General features: G+C 40.8%; 1 protein-coding gene across 2 annotated transcripts in view; it reads left to right on the plus strand.

Annotated features, from left to right (window-relative positions):
• Positions 1 to 21: 21 nt before the first annotated feature.
• The window catches only part of p3h2 (prolyl 3-hydroxylase 2), a 69,570-nt gene continuing 49,237 nt past the window's right edge, over positions 22 to 20,354 (plus strand). The window contains exons 1-2 of one of the 2 annotated variants that reach the window (XM_061826373.1): positions 22 to 549; positions 669 to 1,337. In XM_061826373.1, coding sequence (XP_061682357.1) covers positions 867 to 1,337 — 471 coding nt within the window. In that variant the 5' untranslated portion in view covers positions 22 to 549; positions 669 to 866. Of the gene's footprint in view, positions 1,338 to 20,354 lie in introns of both variants that reach the window. The other variant, XM_061826372.1, reaches the window with a different exon arrangement.

A 20,354-nucleotide genomic window follows, 5' to 3' on the forward strand; every position in this document is an offset into this window, starting at 1 on the left:
GCCCCCCCCCCCAAAAAAAAAAAACTGCAAGGTCCCGCACGCCACTCCTCCATTATTTATCGTCATTCCAGAATTGGGGTGTGTAACAAGTCACAATGGGAAGGTTTCCAATGACGTCACCACCACCCTTAGACCAATCGTATAAATTAACGATAGAAAAAAACTTCACGCTTCACATATCACCTTTGTTCTCTGACCTCTATGACACACAAGATGGCGTAATTGGGAACCTAGCCACATGTTCGTTGGTAGTAAACTTCGATAAAAACACGCAAAAACACTAACGTACGTACATCTCAAAACGAACTGAGATGAAGGGAACTTGTAGGAGCGCGTCGGTTGTCACGACCGGCAAGACAACCACCAGTTTGTCAATATACACAATGTTATTTAATATAAGAAGGGATTTTTAAAAAATGAGAAACAAAGGAGACGCCGACGAGTCAAGGAAAGACTCGCGTAATAAGGATACGCTGCCGCCAGGGGGCAACTGTCCACTTCAAATGGAAGAACCAAGAAATTGCCTAGAAATCTAGAAGGCTGCGTCAGGTAGTGTCGCACCATGCTTAAATATTGAATGTGTCAATGGTCTTGGTATGTGTGTCACCTAAACAATACTAATATGTGGCGTTTTACATGTACAAATTCTGCCATCTTTATTGGAGCAGACTCTCAAGACTCCCCAAGGAACCCCCAGTGGAGAGAAAATGGCCAGTGATTGTTGTCCATTCATTTGAGGAGGAGGAGTCAACGGAGCCAAACGTGGGGCCCGGCCGAGACAAAAATGAGCATCCCGGACTGAAGGAACTTTAAATCGCGTCGTCCTCCGCCCTCGGCATGCTGCGTGACACCTCCGGAATGTTTACATGGAGGGCACGTCGAGGTTGACAGCCGCCATCATCGCTCACGACTCCACTCCCTGCTCCACGATGGACGCCAACTTCTTAGTCGTGTTCACCGCTGTCCTGCTCGCCTCCGTCCCACCTTCCTCGGCTACCTTGGAGCCATATGACCTGTTGTACGACGACGCGGTGCGGGCGTTCTACAGCGGCGACTACGGCGGCGTGGTGCGCACCATGGAGCGGGCGCTCAGCAGCTACGACGGGGTACGGCGCTCCAGAGTCCGCTGCCGGCTGAGGTGCCAGGACCAGCATCCGTTCGGGGATGTCGTCTCCGACCTGGCCTTCTTCGACGTGGTTCTGCGCAGAGCGGTGTGCATGGACGACTGCATCGAGCAGGACATCGGCGTCCAGTCAGTGCATAAAGTCAGCGAGGATGTCGTGCAGGACTTCCGCAGGCGGATCCCCTACAACTATCTCCAGATGGCTTATCTCAAGGTAGGATCTCGGTGGGGGTTGTAAAGCAGCCTTCAATGGGCACCATTGTTGTCCGCGTTTGTGTGTCTGCTCTTTCTTCTTCTTCTGCTGCTGCTGCTGCTGCTGTTTACCAGTTGCTGCCAGGCAACGTGATGCAAAGATGAGGGCATCTGATTGGAGGGAAGTTTACGCTCTTACGCCATTTATTCATTCTGAAACACAATCAGAAGCCCCGACCTTTCCTTTGGCGACCAAAATTTGAAAATGATACATGCAATTGTTGAAATTGTACAAATTTACTCCCAACAGACTATTTGCTCCATTTCGTAGTGTTGCACTGCTTCTAGTATTTAGATGTTGGATTTTTTTGTTTGTTTTTTCATTTCAACCTCGAAATCGCAATATAATCTGCACAGGCCCTTTAGAATCAGTACTGCTGGTTGATGTAACTTGAACTAGCAAAGGGAATTTTTCTTTACCCATTAAGATTTCCAATTCACCCTCAGTCATCAGTGTTTTCCCATCCTCTGACTGGTTGGTCAGAGCTAAACTTGTTATAGGCAATTTTGATTGGTAAAACAAGCCTGGCGCGACCTGCACATACATAAATATATTTAACTATCAGCGTCTTTGGTGAGTATGTGGCACAATTGCGTGCTGTTATATTGCTTTTTAATTTTGCATGAATGTGTAATTGGGATGTGATAGTAGTGGCATTAAGAGGGAGAATAAGTCATGTAAATCCTTACTGATGGCTCAAGTACTAAATGTTCTGCTGGCCACTGGTTTACAATAAACCTTTGTTCATGCAAACACTGCTGGGTACGTCCTCAATTTAATGAGCTCTAATAGGATTCTAGGTTTGAATCTGGTTTACTACCCTCATACAGTATGTTCTCCCCGTGGTGCCGTTGGTTTTCTCCTGGTACGCTGGCTTCTTCCCGTGTTCCCAAAAACACGTGTATGGGGTTAAATGAAGACTCTAAATTAACCATAGGTACAGATGTGAGTGTAATGGTTGGAGATGTGGCTTTTCATTGATAGGTGACCAATCCAGCATGTACTCCAATTTTCGGTCAAAGTCATCTGGGACAGACACTAACTCACTCACAAACCTAATAATGAATCACAATTTGAAAAAGAATGAACAGCTAGTACCTTGATAAGGTCTGTAATGCTCTCGGGGGATTTTATAAGAACTGTATTGGCTCCCAATAGAAAAAAAGGCTAGTACTTTTTTGTCAATTGTGAAAAATGATGCAGAGTCCTTTAGCAATTTATAGCAGTTAGAAATGTCAAAGAGCTGGATAATCTGGTACCTTGACAAATTGAACAAATGGTGCAGAGACTCCAAGCAATTTAATCAGTTTAAAGTGACTAGTAGTGCAGAAATCATTTTACACTAGAGACTAGTTAAATCTCAGGATGCACGTTTGGAAACACTGAGTTGCAGCCCTAGAATAATGAGTTGGTGTATTGTATCATCACGGAATACATATACAGTAATCTTGTGTCATGGTCCCGATATAGTAAAATTTTAAATTTTACATTTGTACAGTATTTTTGTTTTATCCATTATTCTTCCTGTCTCAATACATAATGTTTCACCTGCCACAGTTGCAGATTTTTTAGGACAATATAATTGTCAAAAACTCATGCTAAACAATAGTATTAATGTGTTTTATGCTGCTGATGTAATAATGATATAGTGCATAAGAATTCAAGTGTATCCTTTTTAAGAACAATTAAATGTCAATTATAAAGAACATTGAACATTGGCATTTTAATGTAGAGCTATGAATAAAATATCTTGGATAACTAAACAATATAAATAAATCAGACTCAGGCTCTGTTCGGAAAAACAGCGCTTCAACAAATATTAAATATTTGGCACATATAGTAGGTGTAAAGCCTTAACCCTCTAAAGAGACCCCGAAAATACCTTACACACACACCATGTATGTACTCAAAAGTCTTTGGGCTTTGTCACCATTGTTAATTCAGGTATCATACATTTTAAAAGGTCAAGTGTCATGCTTATAAACACTCTAAAATAGATATTGTAATGAAAAATACATATAACATTGTTCACTTCAATGTAAACGGAAGTTTCTTTCAGCTTGTCCCTTTCGGGGTCGCCACAGCGTGTCATCTCAGATGAATGCACATATATGTTTGGCACAATTTTTATGCCCTTCCTGACGCAACCCTTCTCAGCGAGTGGAGGCCCCAGTGGGATACGAACCCACAACCCCTGCAATGTCTGTACGAAAAAATAAATATGAGTGGCGAGCCTGTCATCCATGTGCAAAGTTGCGGAAGTCTCATTTGACATTCAAATGGTAGCTATATTGGCTTCATGTTCTTTCCCTGACGTCACACTGGGACATTTGCCATTGAAAACACGCTGTGCCACCTACGATGGGAGACGAACACGCCCCTTTTGACACAGAAGCTCTTTTCGAAGAAGAGAACATCTCACAACCGAGTGAAGTGACCGGGGCAATATTACCCTATCGTTTTTAGCCATATTTAGATAATATGCGGATCATGGCCAAACCGCATGCGGGCAAACCAACTTCCCACCCGATCCACCTCTGCGGTGGCGATGAACAACGGTGCCCGCGGCCATGAGCCACGACCACAGCACGGCCAAACCATCACTCCGTTCGATCCACTTCCACGGCGGTGATAAACAACGCCTCCCGCGAGCGACAACGATGGTGCAGCCAAACCACCGCCCAATCCAATCCACCTCGGCGGCAGTGATGAGCCACCTTGCCCCAACGGCGCGACGAGCCACCCCGTCCGCCAATCACGGCTTCGGCCAGGGTGGCACATCGACACATTTAGCACCCCTGACTTACGGATTACGCCCCACCCTCCAACAATTTTTTTTTTTTACCTGTATACACACCTACCTGTCATTTGGAACCCACAAAGCTCTCGTCCTTTGCACCGTGCAATCCAGTTTTCACGAGGAACCGGGTCTCTTGCAAATTTATGAAGGGTAAATGCATCTTCCCAAGTGTTCAAGCAATGTCCACCAATACAACGAGCTGGCATTTTGGCTAACACGAAGGAACAAAGATCTACCTTCCCGCAGGTAAAACTAATAAAAACAATCGACTCCACTAGAGGGAGGTCCCGCCATGTACGTCACTTCCTGCTTCTTCTCGAAAACAAATCCCTCGAGAGGATTTTCACGGCGGGAGTTACAAAAAGCCGTATAGGTCAAAATCATGTTTTGTGGTGAAAAAACGGATGGGTCCATACCGGCTGCAGTTTTTACTAAAAATCATGCATTTCATGACAGGTGACTTTTAATATCGCTTATATTTTAGTCTTTGTTTATATTTATTTTATGAATATTGTGACACTTTCGTAGTATGTGACATAATGTGACTAAGAAACTGGATTGGCTGGTTGAACGGTGAACTTCAGACAGCGAATTGTAGCCAGTTGAATCTCAGGATACTGAAAATATTGCAAATTTGGTAACATTGAAAAGTTAAACTGAAATACAGCTTTTGGAAATGTGATCACTTTGAAATAACAATGTGAATTTTAGAACAAAATTTTCAGTGGCATTTTTCAAATCTTGGTGGCACATATTTACTTCCATAATAATGTGCTTTTATGATTTATAAAGAGTCAATTTTCCCATCTGTGTTTGTGTGTATCTGTAGGTTGGTGTGTATTATATGGGGACCCCCCCCACACACACACACACATACACACACCACAACTCAGAGTGCTGATGTTTGGTTGAGTGATTTTGCGAATGTAATAAGCAGTTAGCGTTCCCTTATGGGTTCCTGTTGTGGTTGTGTAGCTAACCCCGTTCCACCAATGGCTTGCTGCGTTGTGGGCAGCACAGCAGGTCTTACCACAATACAAAAACTTACAGTCTAGAAAGAATTCCCACGTTGATTGGGTGGAACGATGACCCTATTTGATCAGGTTGTGGAGGATCTAAGAGGAATTTGCATGCTCGTCTTACTGTAGTTCCGGCAGCGTGCAAGCCCTCAAGGATGGGTAGGTTGGTACCAATCATTTTCTCAGCAGTTTTGATTGTCCGTCGCAGTTTGCGTTTGTCCTTTTATGTGGGAACACCAAACCAGACTGTGATGGATGGACACGGAACTGATTCGATGACTGCTGTGTCGAGCTTCCACAAAAGCTCGTGTGGCAGGGTTAGGGTAGCCTGACGCCGCAGGAAGCACATCCTCTACTGGGTCTTTTTGAGGATGCAATTGATGCTGGCCTCCCACTACAGGTCCTGAGAGACTGTAATTCCCAGGAACTTGAACGTCTCTATGGTTAACACAGGGCAGTTAGACTGCGTGAGGGCCAGCTGTGGCAAAGGATACTTAATACAATAGCATACTGTTTTAAGGAAAAACAACTTATTTGGGGTTGTGACCCTTAACTTGGTAAACTGAATGACCAGTAAGTGAGTCTCACTACAGTGGACCAACTATTGTATGTTATTACATTTGTGATTGTATTTTTCATGAAGAAAATGTGGAAAGCAATACTGTCAACTGTTACTTCTAAGTAGGTGCACAGGTGTATGCCACAATATTTTCCTCCACTTTCTTGTCAGTCTGTTTCTTGTTTCAACATTATTTTGTTTTTTTTCTGCTGTTTTCTGTTCCGTCATGTAACTTATCCCAAATATATACTGTTCACCGAAGTGCCAAAGTGTACATGTGCAGGTGTTTTTGTACGGAGGTTAGGGTTTCCCCGTTACTTGTGTCTTCACATTAGACATTGAGGTTATTTGTTGTGCATTCTTCACATTTCCTGAGCACTATTTTCCCATGAGATTCGTCTTATTTGGCTGGGATGTTGTTGATCATTCCGTGTGGGAACAATCCAACACATGGATAAAAACAAGAGAAGCAAGCCACAAAGTGTAATGCAGTCTATGAGACTGGAAATACTGTCTGACTGACTGTGGCCAGCTGACTTTTGTATCATTGTGTAGTAATACGGGGGTAGCTGTACAAGGAACCTGAGCTAAAGAAGTGTCAAAGACGTTAATGTGGATTCCCCATGAAGCAATCCCTGAAATATCCAACTGTTAATAAATGCAACTCTGCTATTACTGAAAAAATATGAGCTGAAAATTGTGTTAGCTGAAAATGACCAAGTCCTGACACAACTTTTTTTGGTCACCTTGGGTCAAAAGTGTGAAAAAAAAAACCTAAAAACAAACTGTGCGTAAGCAATTAATTTATGACCAATAATTCTAATGACTACTGTTTTACTTTCTATTTTCTTATTTTCAAATCAGTCATGGATTTCATGGATGGATAGATTTCACTACTTGGTCCAACCCATGAAAAGAGACATTTTGGAAGGATGCACTGATGCTGATAAGATCGGTATTTGTGTAGATACCATACATCTGTACTCACACTTGAAAAAATGCTTCTATACTCTAACACTGATACCACTTTTCCAGCCTGATATATAACCTCAGGGCAAGAGGAGCAGCTGTGTTGAGATACTTTGATATAATCATAGACAATCAACGCAGATCAACTTTATTAGCTCCCTGCAAATTACGCTGTGCAAAACGGATGAAGAACTCCTCTTAGGTTGGCAATGGACGTCGGGTCCCGTGAGCAGTGGTGCGCCGTCCAGCAAGCACCAAGATTCTCGAGGTCTGTCACTGACCATAGTGTTCACACAGACACTGCATAGTGTAAATACTATTGATCAGAGGCTACATTAACGTAAAACTGTTAACAAAACCTTATGGATTGGTTTAATTGTTATTATTTTAATAAGAAAATGTAGTCCAATGCAAAATCCTTAGTCCAGAATGTGTTTTTTTTTTTTTTTCTTGTAACTAATCATTCACAATTGGGTGGCAATCAGAGATGATCAGCCCCTCCGCTTTTCACATTGTCATCTATTTGGAGCTCATACGGGACGCTGGAAGCAGCCCCTCACTAGGAAGTGAGAGCGAGTCATTCTAAACTCCCACCAGCTGCAGACTGAGAAGTTCTGCATATCTGTTGATGACACACAACTTCCATGCTCTTAAGTGGTGGGCAGTTGTTTGACCCTGACCTTTCTGTTTTTGACATTTCCTTTTTAATCAGCAGACTTAACTGATTCATTCCTAAAGTGCTGATCACTTTGACGTCAGTTTTTCAATTCTCGCAGCCTCCCGTAAATGGTCATGCGATTCAAACAATGGCCACAATGCCATCTGATTTCAAAAGATTCAAAGCAGGAAGTTGCCATGCATGAGCGTTAAATTTAAGTCTGCGATCTGAATTTGATCGTCTTATCAGATGAAGAGAGGCAGAGCTTGACTGTTTCTATTGGTCAGTCTGTCAGTGTGTACAGTATGTGGTGTCTTTATCTTCTGCATGTTTATACAGTATGTGATATGCACATTAAAGCTCACATATTCTTCAGAGGCACTTTGCGGTGTTTGTGAAAACAAATAACATTCCTTCAGCGTTTACCATTCCGCCTTTGCACGTCTTACATCAGTACAATGGGGCTCTTTGGGCCCGTTAGAAGAAGCTCCCAAAGGCTCCAACTGTTCTGCTGGCTCAGTATTGCATATGTCCCTGCCTCGCCCATCATTTAGTGCTCTCAAATATTTTATTTTCATGTTGTGGTTTGTTTGCGTTTCTTCAACAAAAAAAGCATCAGATTTAGCACCAGCTGGGCTCGGCCTTGTGGCTGCCAAGGGGCCTATGGAACTGGCCACAGAATGATCAAAAAGCCGAACGTTACTTTGCCTGATTTGCCTGATCGGCAATTGAACTGTTTCATCTGATCCAAATGTACTGTATGTGTACTGTAAGATGGGTGAGAAATAAACATACTGTACTCCTTGTACAGCATTCCTTTTTAAGGCCATCTATCTAAACTACACTGCAATATACTGAGCTATGCTTTTAATGTTGGGCCACACTCATGTAAAGCCTGTATAACTCTGAATGTGTCAATCAAAAGAGCATTCTTGTTTTTGGAAAGGCAGTTTTCATTTTTTTTTTTGTTTTTTTTAAATTTAGCTCTTGTATTGAATGTCATTGGATTGTGATGATGTAGCTATGTTTCTGTGGCTGCTGATTACATGCCACAGTGTTGTTCTGGTCATTGATATACTGATTATAAAATGTAAACATTCCCATTGTTTATATAGAAAATTAGAAAACAGGCCACCAGAGTACCATCAAAACTGGATTTATGTTAGTGTTTTGTTTTGTTTTTTTTTTTTCCGTAGAAATGTCTTTACTTTATTAGTGCCAAGTTGCAGTTTTGTTTGGACCGTGGTGAGACAGGTGAAAACAAACATTCTTCCCCAAACAAACCCCAACTAATGTAAACCAAGATAGATTTTGTATAGGGTAGGTATTATGCTTAACTTATTTTATCTCCTGTATGTTTTCGTTTTTGGTCTGGCCTTCAGCCGATTTACTCTAAAATTAGTGAACACAATCTTGGCAGAGGGATTTAGAACGCTGCACCTCTCGTCCCTGTGTTTTGTGTGACTTCACTCTGTTGCGTCAGAAAATTGTTGGTCAGTGTCCAACCAGTTTAAATGTTGAGCTAATCTTAGTCAATCTTTTCGGGGAGCTTGTCCTTTGACAGCATAAGAACTATGTTCCTTTTAAATCATCCATCCATCCTTTTTTGTTTCGCCGCTTATTCTCACCAGGGTCGCCGGGAATGCTGGAGCCTATCCCAGCTGTCAACAGGGAGGAGGCGCGGTGCACCCTGAACTGGTTGCCAGCTAGTTGCTGGGCACATGGAGACAGACAACACTTGCACTCACAATCACACCTTGGGGGAATTTAGAGTGTTCAATTAATGTTGGATGTTTTTGGGATGTGGGAGGAAACCGGAGTGCCCGGAGAAAACCCACGCATGCATGGGTAGAACATGCAAACTCCACACAGGCAGGGCCGGGCTCGAACCCGGATCCTCAGAACTGTGAGGCCAACACTTTTCCAGCTGATCCACCGTGCCACCCCTTTTAAATCACATGTGAAAAAAGATACATACCTGAAGTGAGTGAGTTTGAAGGGATATAATTCATTCTGCAGTTTTGTCACACCACAGCATTAATGTTTTTTATTCAGGAAAACTAGTCATTTTGAATGTGGTCCCACCAATAATGATTGAAGTAGTTGAGGTTCAAACACATAATGTTGCATGTTGACAAAATGAATTTGGACGCTAAAGCAAATTGAACACAATTTAGGATTGGTATGAGTTTTCAATAACAAAAGGAGAAAGTAACCACAAAAGTAAAAATAAAAACCATGATACGCTTGAAAATAATGATAAACGGTACAACTAAAGAGTACATCAACAGAACATTTGAGTGAAACCATATAAAAATGGAACAAAAATGAAACTAAAAATGGTGGACAGAGCAAAGATGATGGCGTATGATGCCTTAGATCGTCTTTCTGCTTCTCCTACTCCCAAATATCTAGCTGATTGTCATAGCCAACAGGTATGCAGCAGGTGACTCCGCTCACCACCGATCACCTAAGCTACTGGAAACCAAAAGGAAAAAACACAGCAGACAGGCCAAGAACAGGAGCATGAGACAGTTGATGCCTTTTTTTTTTTTTTATAACATCTCATTTCTTCTCTTCAATTTTCCAACCTTCTCATTCGAGCTGATGCTATATTGGAACCTAATCTACCTTTTATGGTATATGTAGAGTATCACAAACGGTATAATTGATGACACCCTAAGGGATACACTGTCCCCCACTTTGACCATGGAAAAGAAGGTTATCCAATCCGCTATAATACATATTGTCCATTTTGTCAGTGCTAAACTACCGTGAAAAGCAGGTAGATGCCCGTGTTCAAGGTTAGGTGGGATTGTGGTTCCAGCAAATTAGTAACTTGATGATGCTCCATCATAATAAAGTTGATGTCCTTATTGTTTGCAGATACACGTCACAATATCAATTAGTTACTTATCCATTTAATTTATGACTTGTAAACAGGGCACATGGCTCAGTCTGCTTGAGGTTTTCAAACTTTTTTTTGCCTCTCCTGTTGGATGAATGTATGAGTTGATCCACATGCAGGCTACCCTTGAAGCTTGATGGTATTTCAAGTGTTCATGTGATTCATTCATGACTGCTCAAGTTGAATGTTTTGACTTGACTACAGCACAGCAGGGCGTTAAGTCTTGTGTAAAGCTCTCGCAGTAGATGGCAACATGGAAAAAGGAAGTCTCCATGTGTGTGGAGTGTTGGTGATTTCTGTATTTCATTCTTGTTATAGTGCAATAATCTTTTTTTCGCCACTTACTCCATGACATTGATGTTAATTGATGAGTCAAAGAGAAAAGCTGCAGTGTTAGGTCGACATGTTCACTTTTAGTTCCCCACATGAACCTGGACCACACCTTGGAATGTTGTGCAAACATTTGAGTGGAAAAAATGTTTATGGGGGATCTGGGTGAGATGGAACCTAAGAGGATCTCATCTCTCGTTGAAAAAAGGGAGAGAGGTTAAGGCAAGGTGAGAAAGCTTGTCATTTGCATTATTTGAAAGAGAAGAACTCCTGCTTTTCATTTAAGGACAGGATGGTTGTTTGTCACCAAGTAAGATGGATGTGTTTAGTGTGTTCTATGGGTCGTTTAGGGGTTAAGATTGTTGCTAAGAGACAGAGCATGAAAGACAAGGAGTACCAGATTAGATTACATCAGAAGGCCTTCATGGTTTGTGCTTTGCACAGACATCCAGACAGTGTGGTACTTGGCCGTGCCAAAGGTCTCCTGCATGACTGGACTTGAGCGTGTAGCACACGGTAGGAATGTGTGCACCCACTGTGGCACAGCACACCAATGTTGTTTATTCGCCTGCCTGTTAATGAGGTAATAAGGAGGAGTCTGCCTGTTGGGTTGGTAAGCATTATTTGAGCCAATATGTTCAGTAGGATGCCTACTTTGGATTTAATGTCTCTTTGAAGTGATGAAAATGCTTTTAGGTCCAAACTGAAAAGCAGGACTTGATGGGAGACCTGTAATTGAGTACACAGAACACCTGGGCAAGCAGGTATTTTATATACACTACTTTATATAAATATCCTTGTGTGGGTGACTCTTTGTACACACAGATGTTCCTTGAGGGTTTTCTGCACCACGTTAAGGTAATAATCAGCCTGGCCAAAGACTGCCGGGAGAAGATGTGAGTGGGAGGCTAAAAACCTTTTCCAAGCATCTGATCTGGTTTCCTTACTGACTTGTGTGATTTGTTAGCGCCTTCCCACAAGTAGACAGAGAAAGCACCTTTACCTGTCTTGTTATATACTGAACTCATCAGGCTGTTGGATCTTGAAGGACATCATTTGTCAAAGGTATTCAAATGATATTCAAGCAGCAGCAGCATGTGCGTAGCAGCACCACCAACTACTGGCCTTGCATGCATATTACAGTATTTTCACTAACTTGCAGTTCAAGGTTGTTGAAAACATATCCGAAAGCACAGAAATTGCAACAGTTTGCTCATCTTTAATTAAGGAGGAAAACACAGGAAAAATAAACCATTTTTAATCATCATCATTTAGTTTGCGATGAACATGTTCGCATGAGGTTAAGGCTTTTCTTACCTTTTTTGAAAATCCAGTCCTTAAAGCGCTCAACCTTCCTTCTCCACAGGAGGTTGGATTTCGTATAGTTATCTGTGACAAAATTTGTACAGTGGGCTTTCTCGCCTGCTGTAACCCGATGAAAAAACAGCAGTTCTTGTTTAGTTGTAGTTGGGAAATCCTTTGTAAAAGAAACACTCCATATAAGAAGCATCCTATGCTGTGCAATTTTAACACACACATAGGTGCATTCTTTGGGTTGATTGGTCAACTGTTTTCAACGTGGTCTCAAAACTTGTACTTGTTTTCATACAAGACATCTTTGATGTTGAAGATGACTATGTATTCAGTTTGCCCAGAAGTGACAGGCAATCAGTTTCTGATAGCAGCTTGTTTTGACTTTTTGGCCAGAAAGTTGTTTCCTGAAAAAAAAAGAATGAATAAAGGTAGTTCTCTGGAGTGTTTATGTTATGTTTAGTGTTTTGGTTTTCGTTTCCATGTATGCCTTACATGGAATAAAGTGGTTCTGTGTATCGGAGTGTCAAGCATCAAAATTTCCAACTGCTTGGAGAATTTACTGCTATAAATTATATTGCATCATATGGTATCATCTTGCAAGCATCTTCAGAGTAATTCACCAGCAGCTTTCTGGAACGCTAGGATTTCCAACTATTGCACTGTGTGACCTTTTTATGTTCGCTTTTCGATGCAAATATCTCCTGACCCCATGAGGTAGTTCCCCGGGGGAAAACAGGTAGTACGACAAGTTACTTAGAGGACAGGAGAGAGTGCTTGACCTGATCTCAAGCCATGACTAACCCCGCAATGTCTCCACATCTGCTTCAAATCTCTGTGAATTGCAGCTAATCACATTGCTCAATACTCTTAGACACCAGGAGCCATCGACAAAGCCTGTCTTTCAGTATAGTAGTGAAGACAAAGTGGAATTATTTCAACAGCCCATGTCATCTCCAGCAAATCGGCGATCCTTCCATGTCAGGTCACACCATAATGTTTTTAAAAAAAATGCTAGTCTCAGCACCGCTTCACTTTTATTGAGTACCAGTCGCAACACAGTAGCTTATATTGTCCAAAATGCTCCTACTGCGTTTAAAATGATGATCACATCTCCGAACGACCTCACTTAAACACCCTGAGAAAACTAAAAGTCTCTCCAAGACGTGGCGTTATATTTAATGGCCTCTAGAGATGGTGAGATATATTACAGAATTAACCTATCGTCGGGCACCCAAGCCAAGGAGTCATTGCAGTGAATGTTCCAACCAGTGCAGATGGAGTTTCATATATCAAGGAAGAAAATGAAGTCAGTTTCTACCACTGAGGGTGTGTGCTCATTTTAATGATAAACTGACCTGATTAACAGTGAAAAGTGAGACAGACGAATTGCTCAAGATGGAAAATCCTTGACAGGTTTTTGGTTCATTACCTTTTTTGAGGTCCAAACATATTAATCATGACAATTTTAGTGATGTTTGCTGGAACCATGGCTGCAATAAATGATTTTCTCATGTCCTGCTGTTTCATATACCACATAAAAACAGTTCCAATAGTCAAAACAACTCTTGGAACTATCTTGACATGTAATGCCAACCTTAGCTTATTTGCATTGTAAAGTCATTTAATGAATAGAAGCTAAATATTCAACAACTAAACAACATGGATTGCCACCAAGTCTCCTTTACTGAAGGATACCATTTATCCCATGAAGAGCTTTTTACCCAGGATGACCAGATGTGTGTAATAGTATTGCAGCTGCAGTCCATTAGATCATCAGTTCAGTTTGAACATTGCAGTTTGTCTGACACTCGTATCATGTAACCCAAGGGACCTCTGACTATGAAATTGTCATGATCAATTACGATAATTGAAAATAGATTGTCATTACCTCAGAAGAAATACGCACAAAATTGAACCCAAATATTCATCCTCACACACAAATTAGTAAAGGCCTATGAATAATGTGGCCTGATCTAATTCCTGTAAATTGCCATCTGCAAAAAAAATGTGTTGTTACAGCAGCTCACAACAATTTGTCTTGTAGTTTGGCCTGTTTTATTATTGACGGTCGATTGTATTTGCAAGTGTACATTGGAGTTCAGAGTTGGATGTGATGTAAGAGCCCGTCACAGAAAGTAAATATTTTGAAGGAAGTAACCTCAGATTTGACACTACAAGGCGATGTGTTGCCCCACATGGGTTTACTGAAGGGAAGACGTCGTTCTTCTGTAGTGTTTACCCTAAAGAAATAATCATTGAACACATGTTGCTATCACAAGTACAGTACTTGTGTGTCATGCCCAAGGCTAGAGGCTTGTAGAGAGCTTAGTGACTGGCTGGTTTGAAATGTCATCCTTTAGGAATTCAATTTGCTTTAAATTCTATGGATGCCATTGTCAAAGGACAATAATATTTTTGTTCCGGTTGGTTTATCTGGATTTCTACGAAAAAAAGAAAAAGAAAAAGAAGAGTGCGTGAGAGAGAGATTGTAGTCACTATGATTACTGCACTTGGAAATCTTGAAAGAAGCATTAAATTAAGCTTGTCAAGCTGTAAGTGGATGTTGGAAAGCCCGGTTATGGCTTGACATACCCCGTTGAAGAAATTCTTGCAACCAGCATTACTTCCTTGGAGAGGAAAAAAAAAAGGCAGTGTATACCTACAATTCAAAGCCAAAGTAAAAAAAAGCAAAAAATAAACAAACATAGATAACACATGTACTAAAAAGAGGAGCTCAGTACCATCTTATGCTAGCTGTTCAACCCTACAATACATCCCAATGTAATACTCACCATTAAAATTTTACTTTTGTGAACCTTTTGTGGATTTTATTACCTCACTGCCAACAACAACTGTCAAGCATAGTCAATATCTGCCATTCATTAGCTGAGGATGATTATTTTTCTCAGGCTGCTGTGCCGTGCTTTAAGTCGTCTAATACCCCCGAGAGAGGAAAACCTCTTTGAAAACTGCTTACCCAACAGTTTCAACGTTCCCCCCAGATCTTACAAATATAGCTGCTCTATATATGACTGGCAAAGCGACTTGTCCTGAATGAAGTCAATAGTGAAGTATTTTCAGGTTTAATTGACCTCCTCACCAGACTCAACAGTTTTTCATGTATAAATTGAAATGCAAGAAAAATCCAGATCTGAATATTTCCTTTCATGCTTCTTTAGTCCAAAAACCAAAGCTCTTGTAAACAGGGCCTTTTTTGTGTTTGTAACAGTCTAAATAAAGCTCCACATGGTAGCTAAAGTTGCTTTTAGTTAATTATAGATGTGATGGTGAGAGCTCTTGCATACTGGTAGCACATGTTTGCTTCTGGGGGACTTCTTGGCAGAACTTAAATATAATAATCCTATACATAAACATAACCACAGTCCTATTGAGAAAGAAATCCCCTGGGCAATGATTTGGAAGACTGGTATATTCTTATTACAAATTACTAATGGGTACACCTACTTATTAACAAAAGCCTTGAAAGGGGCTCATCTTGTGGGCTGGTTACCAAGTAGCAGAGACACAAACAAGGCTAATAAGAGGGATGCGGATATTTATGGTTGACAGAATCTCCTCATCTGTTACAAATTTTGTCGTAACTTGAGATGTGATTGAGTTCCAATTCATGTTTATTACAGAAAAGACTGCAAAATTCTCTTTGCTTGAGACCAGATGGGGACATCATGTAAATATCGGAGATTAGATAACTTTCCTGTAAATATGTGGTAATATAATTGATAGGAATTATTTAAAGTGCCACTTTTATTGGTATTATCACAGGTACTATGGTATATCTGACCAACTGGTCAATCTTTAATGTCATGTTCAGACCAACACTCGCTTTGATTTTTTTTTTCCAAACATTTTTTTTAAAAAGACATAAAAATCAAATGGACTGTCAATGTGTGTCACATGTAAGTGTAACAAACTTCCTCAATGTAAATTTTTCTATTGGGGGAACTTCATCCTCACATTTTTTTTTTTTTTAAACTCTCATGTGGGTCTTCACTCATCACAGCCAAGAATAACATACTGCCGGGTGCCGTGTGGTTTTCTGTTATGTGCTGGCGTGTCGTACGCCCTTTCATGTTTTCCATGGGTTACTTATTTCTAGTACAGCCTGGATGCGGGTTCTGGTGAAGACATTCATTTTTTAGGACTCTGTCAGAATGTTGGAGGTCTCAGCTAAAACTGCACGTGTGGTGCGAGAGGCATAGTCAAGAGGTTCTGTAATGGGACACAGGCTTAGTGTCATTCTAATGGTTGGATGAGCTCAAAGTTTCTGGAGCAAGAGGAAAAATGTAAAATTTTATATACAGTGTATAGTAAGTGGGTTTTTTTTTTTAATTTCTCTAATGGAATCATTTCAAGAAAAAAAAAAGAACTATCAGCCCACCATGTTCTGTTATAGCATGTCAGCGAACTGCTTACCTACCCGATCTCTCTCTCTTAAACATTTCCATCAGGCTTGGACACAAACCATAAAGGAAGATTTGAAAAAGTTTTAAGTCAGTGTAAAGATTGAGAATTATTTTAGGAAGCAGTTATGTCATTAATCTACCATTACAAAATTGAAATGTTGGGTAACCACAGTCAGATTTTATCAGCTGCTTTAAAGTCCAACTGAAACGAAAAGCATGATTTTTAGTTTGTTTATAACTAAAAAAAAAAAAAAAAAAAAAAAGGCAGCCGGAATGGACCCATCTGTTTTTTTCACCGCACAACATGATTTTGACGTACATTGTTTTCTGTAACTCCGGCCATGAAAGCCCTCTTCAGGGATTTGTTTTGGAGAAGAAGCAGGAAGTGACGTTTTAGCAGACGCCCACTCAGCCGGGTTCGTGTGTTTATACCAGTTTTACCTCCAGGAAGATAGCACTTTTTTCCTTCGCATTAGCCAAAATGCCGGCTTATTGAATTGCTGGATATTGTTCAAACACTCAGGAGGATGGATTCGCTCTTCATACTTTTTAAAAAAAAAAAACCCGGTTCGTCATGAAAATGGATTGCACAGGTGCAAAGGATGAGAGCTTCGTGGGTTCGAAATTACAGATAGGTGTGTATAGAGCTATTAAAAAAATAATAGTTTGGGGGGGCGTAATCCTTCTTTCAGCGAGCAACGACAACACTCGCGGCTGGGCTGCGGTGGCTCGTCGCGTTGCTGCTGGGTTGGCTCATCGCGGCCGGGCCGGGCCGTTTTACGGCGCTGTCGTTGCTCACGGCTGAGTACACTCCATACTATCATACGTACTGTCGGGGAGTCTATTGTTAGTTATCATCAAAATATGTCTTGAAACGATTGGGTTATATTACCTCGGTCACTTCACTCGATTATGAGATGTTCTCTTCTTCGAAAAGAGCTTCCGTGTCAGAAAGCGCAACGGAAAAATCCCAAAATCTCTGTTGGTCCTCTCCCATTGCAGGTGCCACTATGTGTTTTCAATGGTGAATGTCGCAGTGTGACGTCTGCTGATGACGTTGCACGCAATACGGCTACCACTTAGATGTTGAGTGAGACTTCCGCAACTTTGCGCATGGATGACATGCTCTCTGCTCATATTGATTTTATCACATAGGCATTGAATTGAATAATGTTATATGTATTTTTCACTACAATATCTATTAGAATGTTTATAGGCATGTCAGTGGGACTTTAAGTCATCATTTACACAATAGCATTGGTGTAATTCTGCAGTAGCATTGAAATGTAAAACCCAGGCAAATCATTTCTGTGCACAAAAAAAAGAACAGATGCCCAGGTTTATCAAAACAAATTTATTTCACTCATGTAAGTTTGGTTATTTTCACATTGTCAAGTCTTTCAACGTGCAGTTTCAAAAGATTTACTTACGGAAAGATTCAACTGGCCAAACAAAGGAATGCCTCCATAGACAACTTCCACAATTCCCATGATATTTTATTGAGGATGGCTTAGAAATCATTCCTTTCTTTACACTCCAGAGACAGGGCGTTATAAAATAAAAATACACATATTGCTTTCTAACCTTGTTTGACACATAATACAAGCAGAAGCAAATCTAAGTAATGATCAACATTTAGTTAAACTTGTTGTATGATCTAGTGCCTTTTTCTTTGTCATTGTTTTGCTTTTCTGCTTATTTGCTGGCTAACAGCCAACCAGAGGGATCAATTGTCAATGACGGGCAATGTCATTTTGCATACTGAAACAGTTGAAAACGCAGTAGACGTACGAAACGTGACAACTGCCAACTGATGACGGCTCATTCATATACTTCTCAAAAGAATGCACAGCCCCCAAGTAATGACCCGACTCCAAAAGCCATTCCGCCGCCGTGTTCACAACTATACATCTATCAATCCGTTTTCTGAACTGCTTATCCTCAGGGTTATAACAGCACTGAAGCCATTCTCAGCTGACTTCGGGTGAGATTTGGTGCGCACAAGTAATTTACTCATTAAAAGCTTCCATGCACAACATCCAGCTCTGGACTCAGGATTATTTTGGTACTAATGGCTGTTAAGGAGAGATTAATCACTTTTTCTTGGTAACACGTTTTACTGTTGTCAAATTCATAGGTAGTGTATGTAAAATCTATCTTTGAGGACTTTGACCTTGCGTGCTTTGAAAGGACAACCATTGTTCATTATGAACTCTCATACTTTTGGAACATTGTCATGGAGTTGTTATACCACATACCAAGCGAAGCATCACTCACTTGTGGAGAGTTCAATTTTTATGAGGAGGGTTTTGTCATTTTCAGCCTGTTTCCAACTATTACGTTATAAATGCAGTGTCACATGTTAAATATGACAACTTTTCCTGGCAGCGTCGTCAACTAACAACCCAAACAAATAGAGCCATCTGCAGTTTGTGGTAAAACAGCAGTTATTAGAGACAGTAGTCGCGACTGGAAGCTGTGGTTGGATACTGCCCTATAGAGAAAGATACGTTGGCTTTTAGTCTTGGTGGCTCAGTGGGGGGCAAATGGAAGACATGAGGTCAATGGGGAGTTTGACTCGATCTGAGTCTAGTACGGCGACATTGCCCAAGAAATGAAGTCCATCACACTACGGGCCACCTGGTTTTATTTCTACTGGTCGTGGTAATTTTTCTTTATCAGGTCTGGTGGGGTTTTATTTGTCAGATTGTTGGGGATTTCCTCTCTTACCCTGGAGACTCTTTGTTATCTAAGCTGTTACTCATTCAGTAAAAAGATGTCCTACATACACGCGCGCACACACACATACACACACACACACACACACACATATTATAATTTCGTTGATTTTGGCAAACAATCCTATCTAACTCTGCTTAAGTTCTGCCTCCATTATGAGGCACTGAGCTGTGATTCTCTACTGTAACTAACAGCTGTTGGATGACTTAGGCTCCATAGTGTTTTAAGATAACGACTCCTACTCTGGGATGAAAAAGCTAACCAACTCTGATAAAGATGATGTCTGTATTGCAAGAGGGAAGAGAGAGTAATTTTTTAAGAACCACTTAAGAGAGGCTTTCAGAGAAAACTGAACTTTGGAGAGGCTCTTCTAAATCATGAGTGCTAAAACAATAAATCAACCTGTTTAATCACGTCACAGTCATTAAGTAGTAGTATGTTGTCCCTCAAGATATATGTACATAGACCTTGAACATGTTTAGGCGTATAGAGCTCGTGCACATGACGTCACCACTTTCAAGGGGCCATATTGACGGTCAAACAAAGCTGCTCAGCATTGTGGGAGACATTCAACTAGAGGAGAATATTTACAATACCCGAGACCTGTTGTGCTGTTGGTTGTCATAACAGACGAGACAGATATTCAAAGAGATCATTCATTGGAATACCAGCTGAAAAGACCAGAAAAGATCGATGGATTTTGACAGTTAAACGTGATGCGTGGTGCCCAACCAAATACACACGCCTGTGTAGCGATCATTTTAGGTAGGAATTATTCTTCTCAATCCCAAAGTATCAAGAAGTATTTATAACGCCAAACTGACTCATTTGAGAACAATGCGTATTTAAAAAAATCAATAGACCCTCTTGTCACGGAGAGGTTTACGGAGGTTAACGTGTGGCAGCAATACGCTTCCGTGTACGGAGGAGACAACTCCCTGTCCGATTTTTTTTTTTTTCAATCATAGTGAAAGAACGTGAGTTTGAGTAAAACCAGGGGTCATTTATTTCAATATTAGTATTTGTATTGAAAAAATCTGATTGGGTCCATCTCTCTATGGGATTTATTCCTGATTGAGAACAGATCCAACAACGAAATATATTTGTATGCGTCCAGACTTTTCTACGCTTTCAAACTCTTCCGTGTAAATCTCGATGACTTAGTCACCAGATACGTGTATATCCAGTTGTCTAAGACAAGCGGAAGTGAATTAACAGTCCACTTTCTTATCGGTGAAAACATTGACTTCAGCATTAA

Source organism: Syngnathoides biaculeatus, chromosome 7 (genome assembly GCF_019802595.1).
Source record: "Syngnathoides biaculeatus isolate LvHL_M chromosome 7, ASM1980259v1, whole genome shotgun sequence".
NCBI lineage: Eukaryota > Metazoa > Chordata > Actinopteri > Syngnathiformes > Syngnathidae > Syngnathoides > Syngnathoides biaculeatus.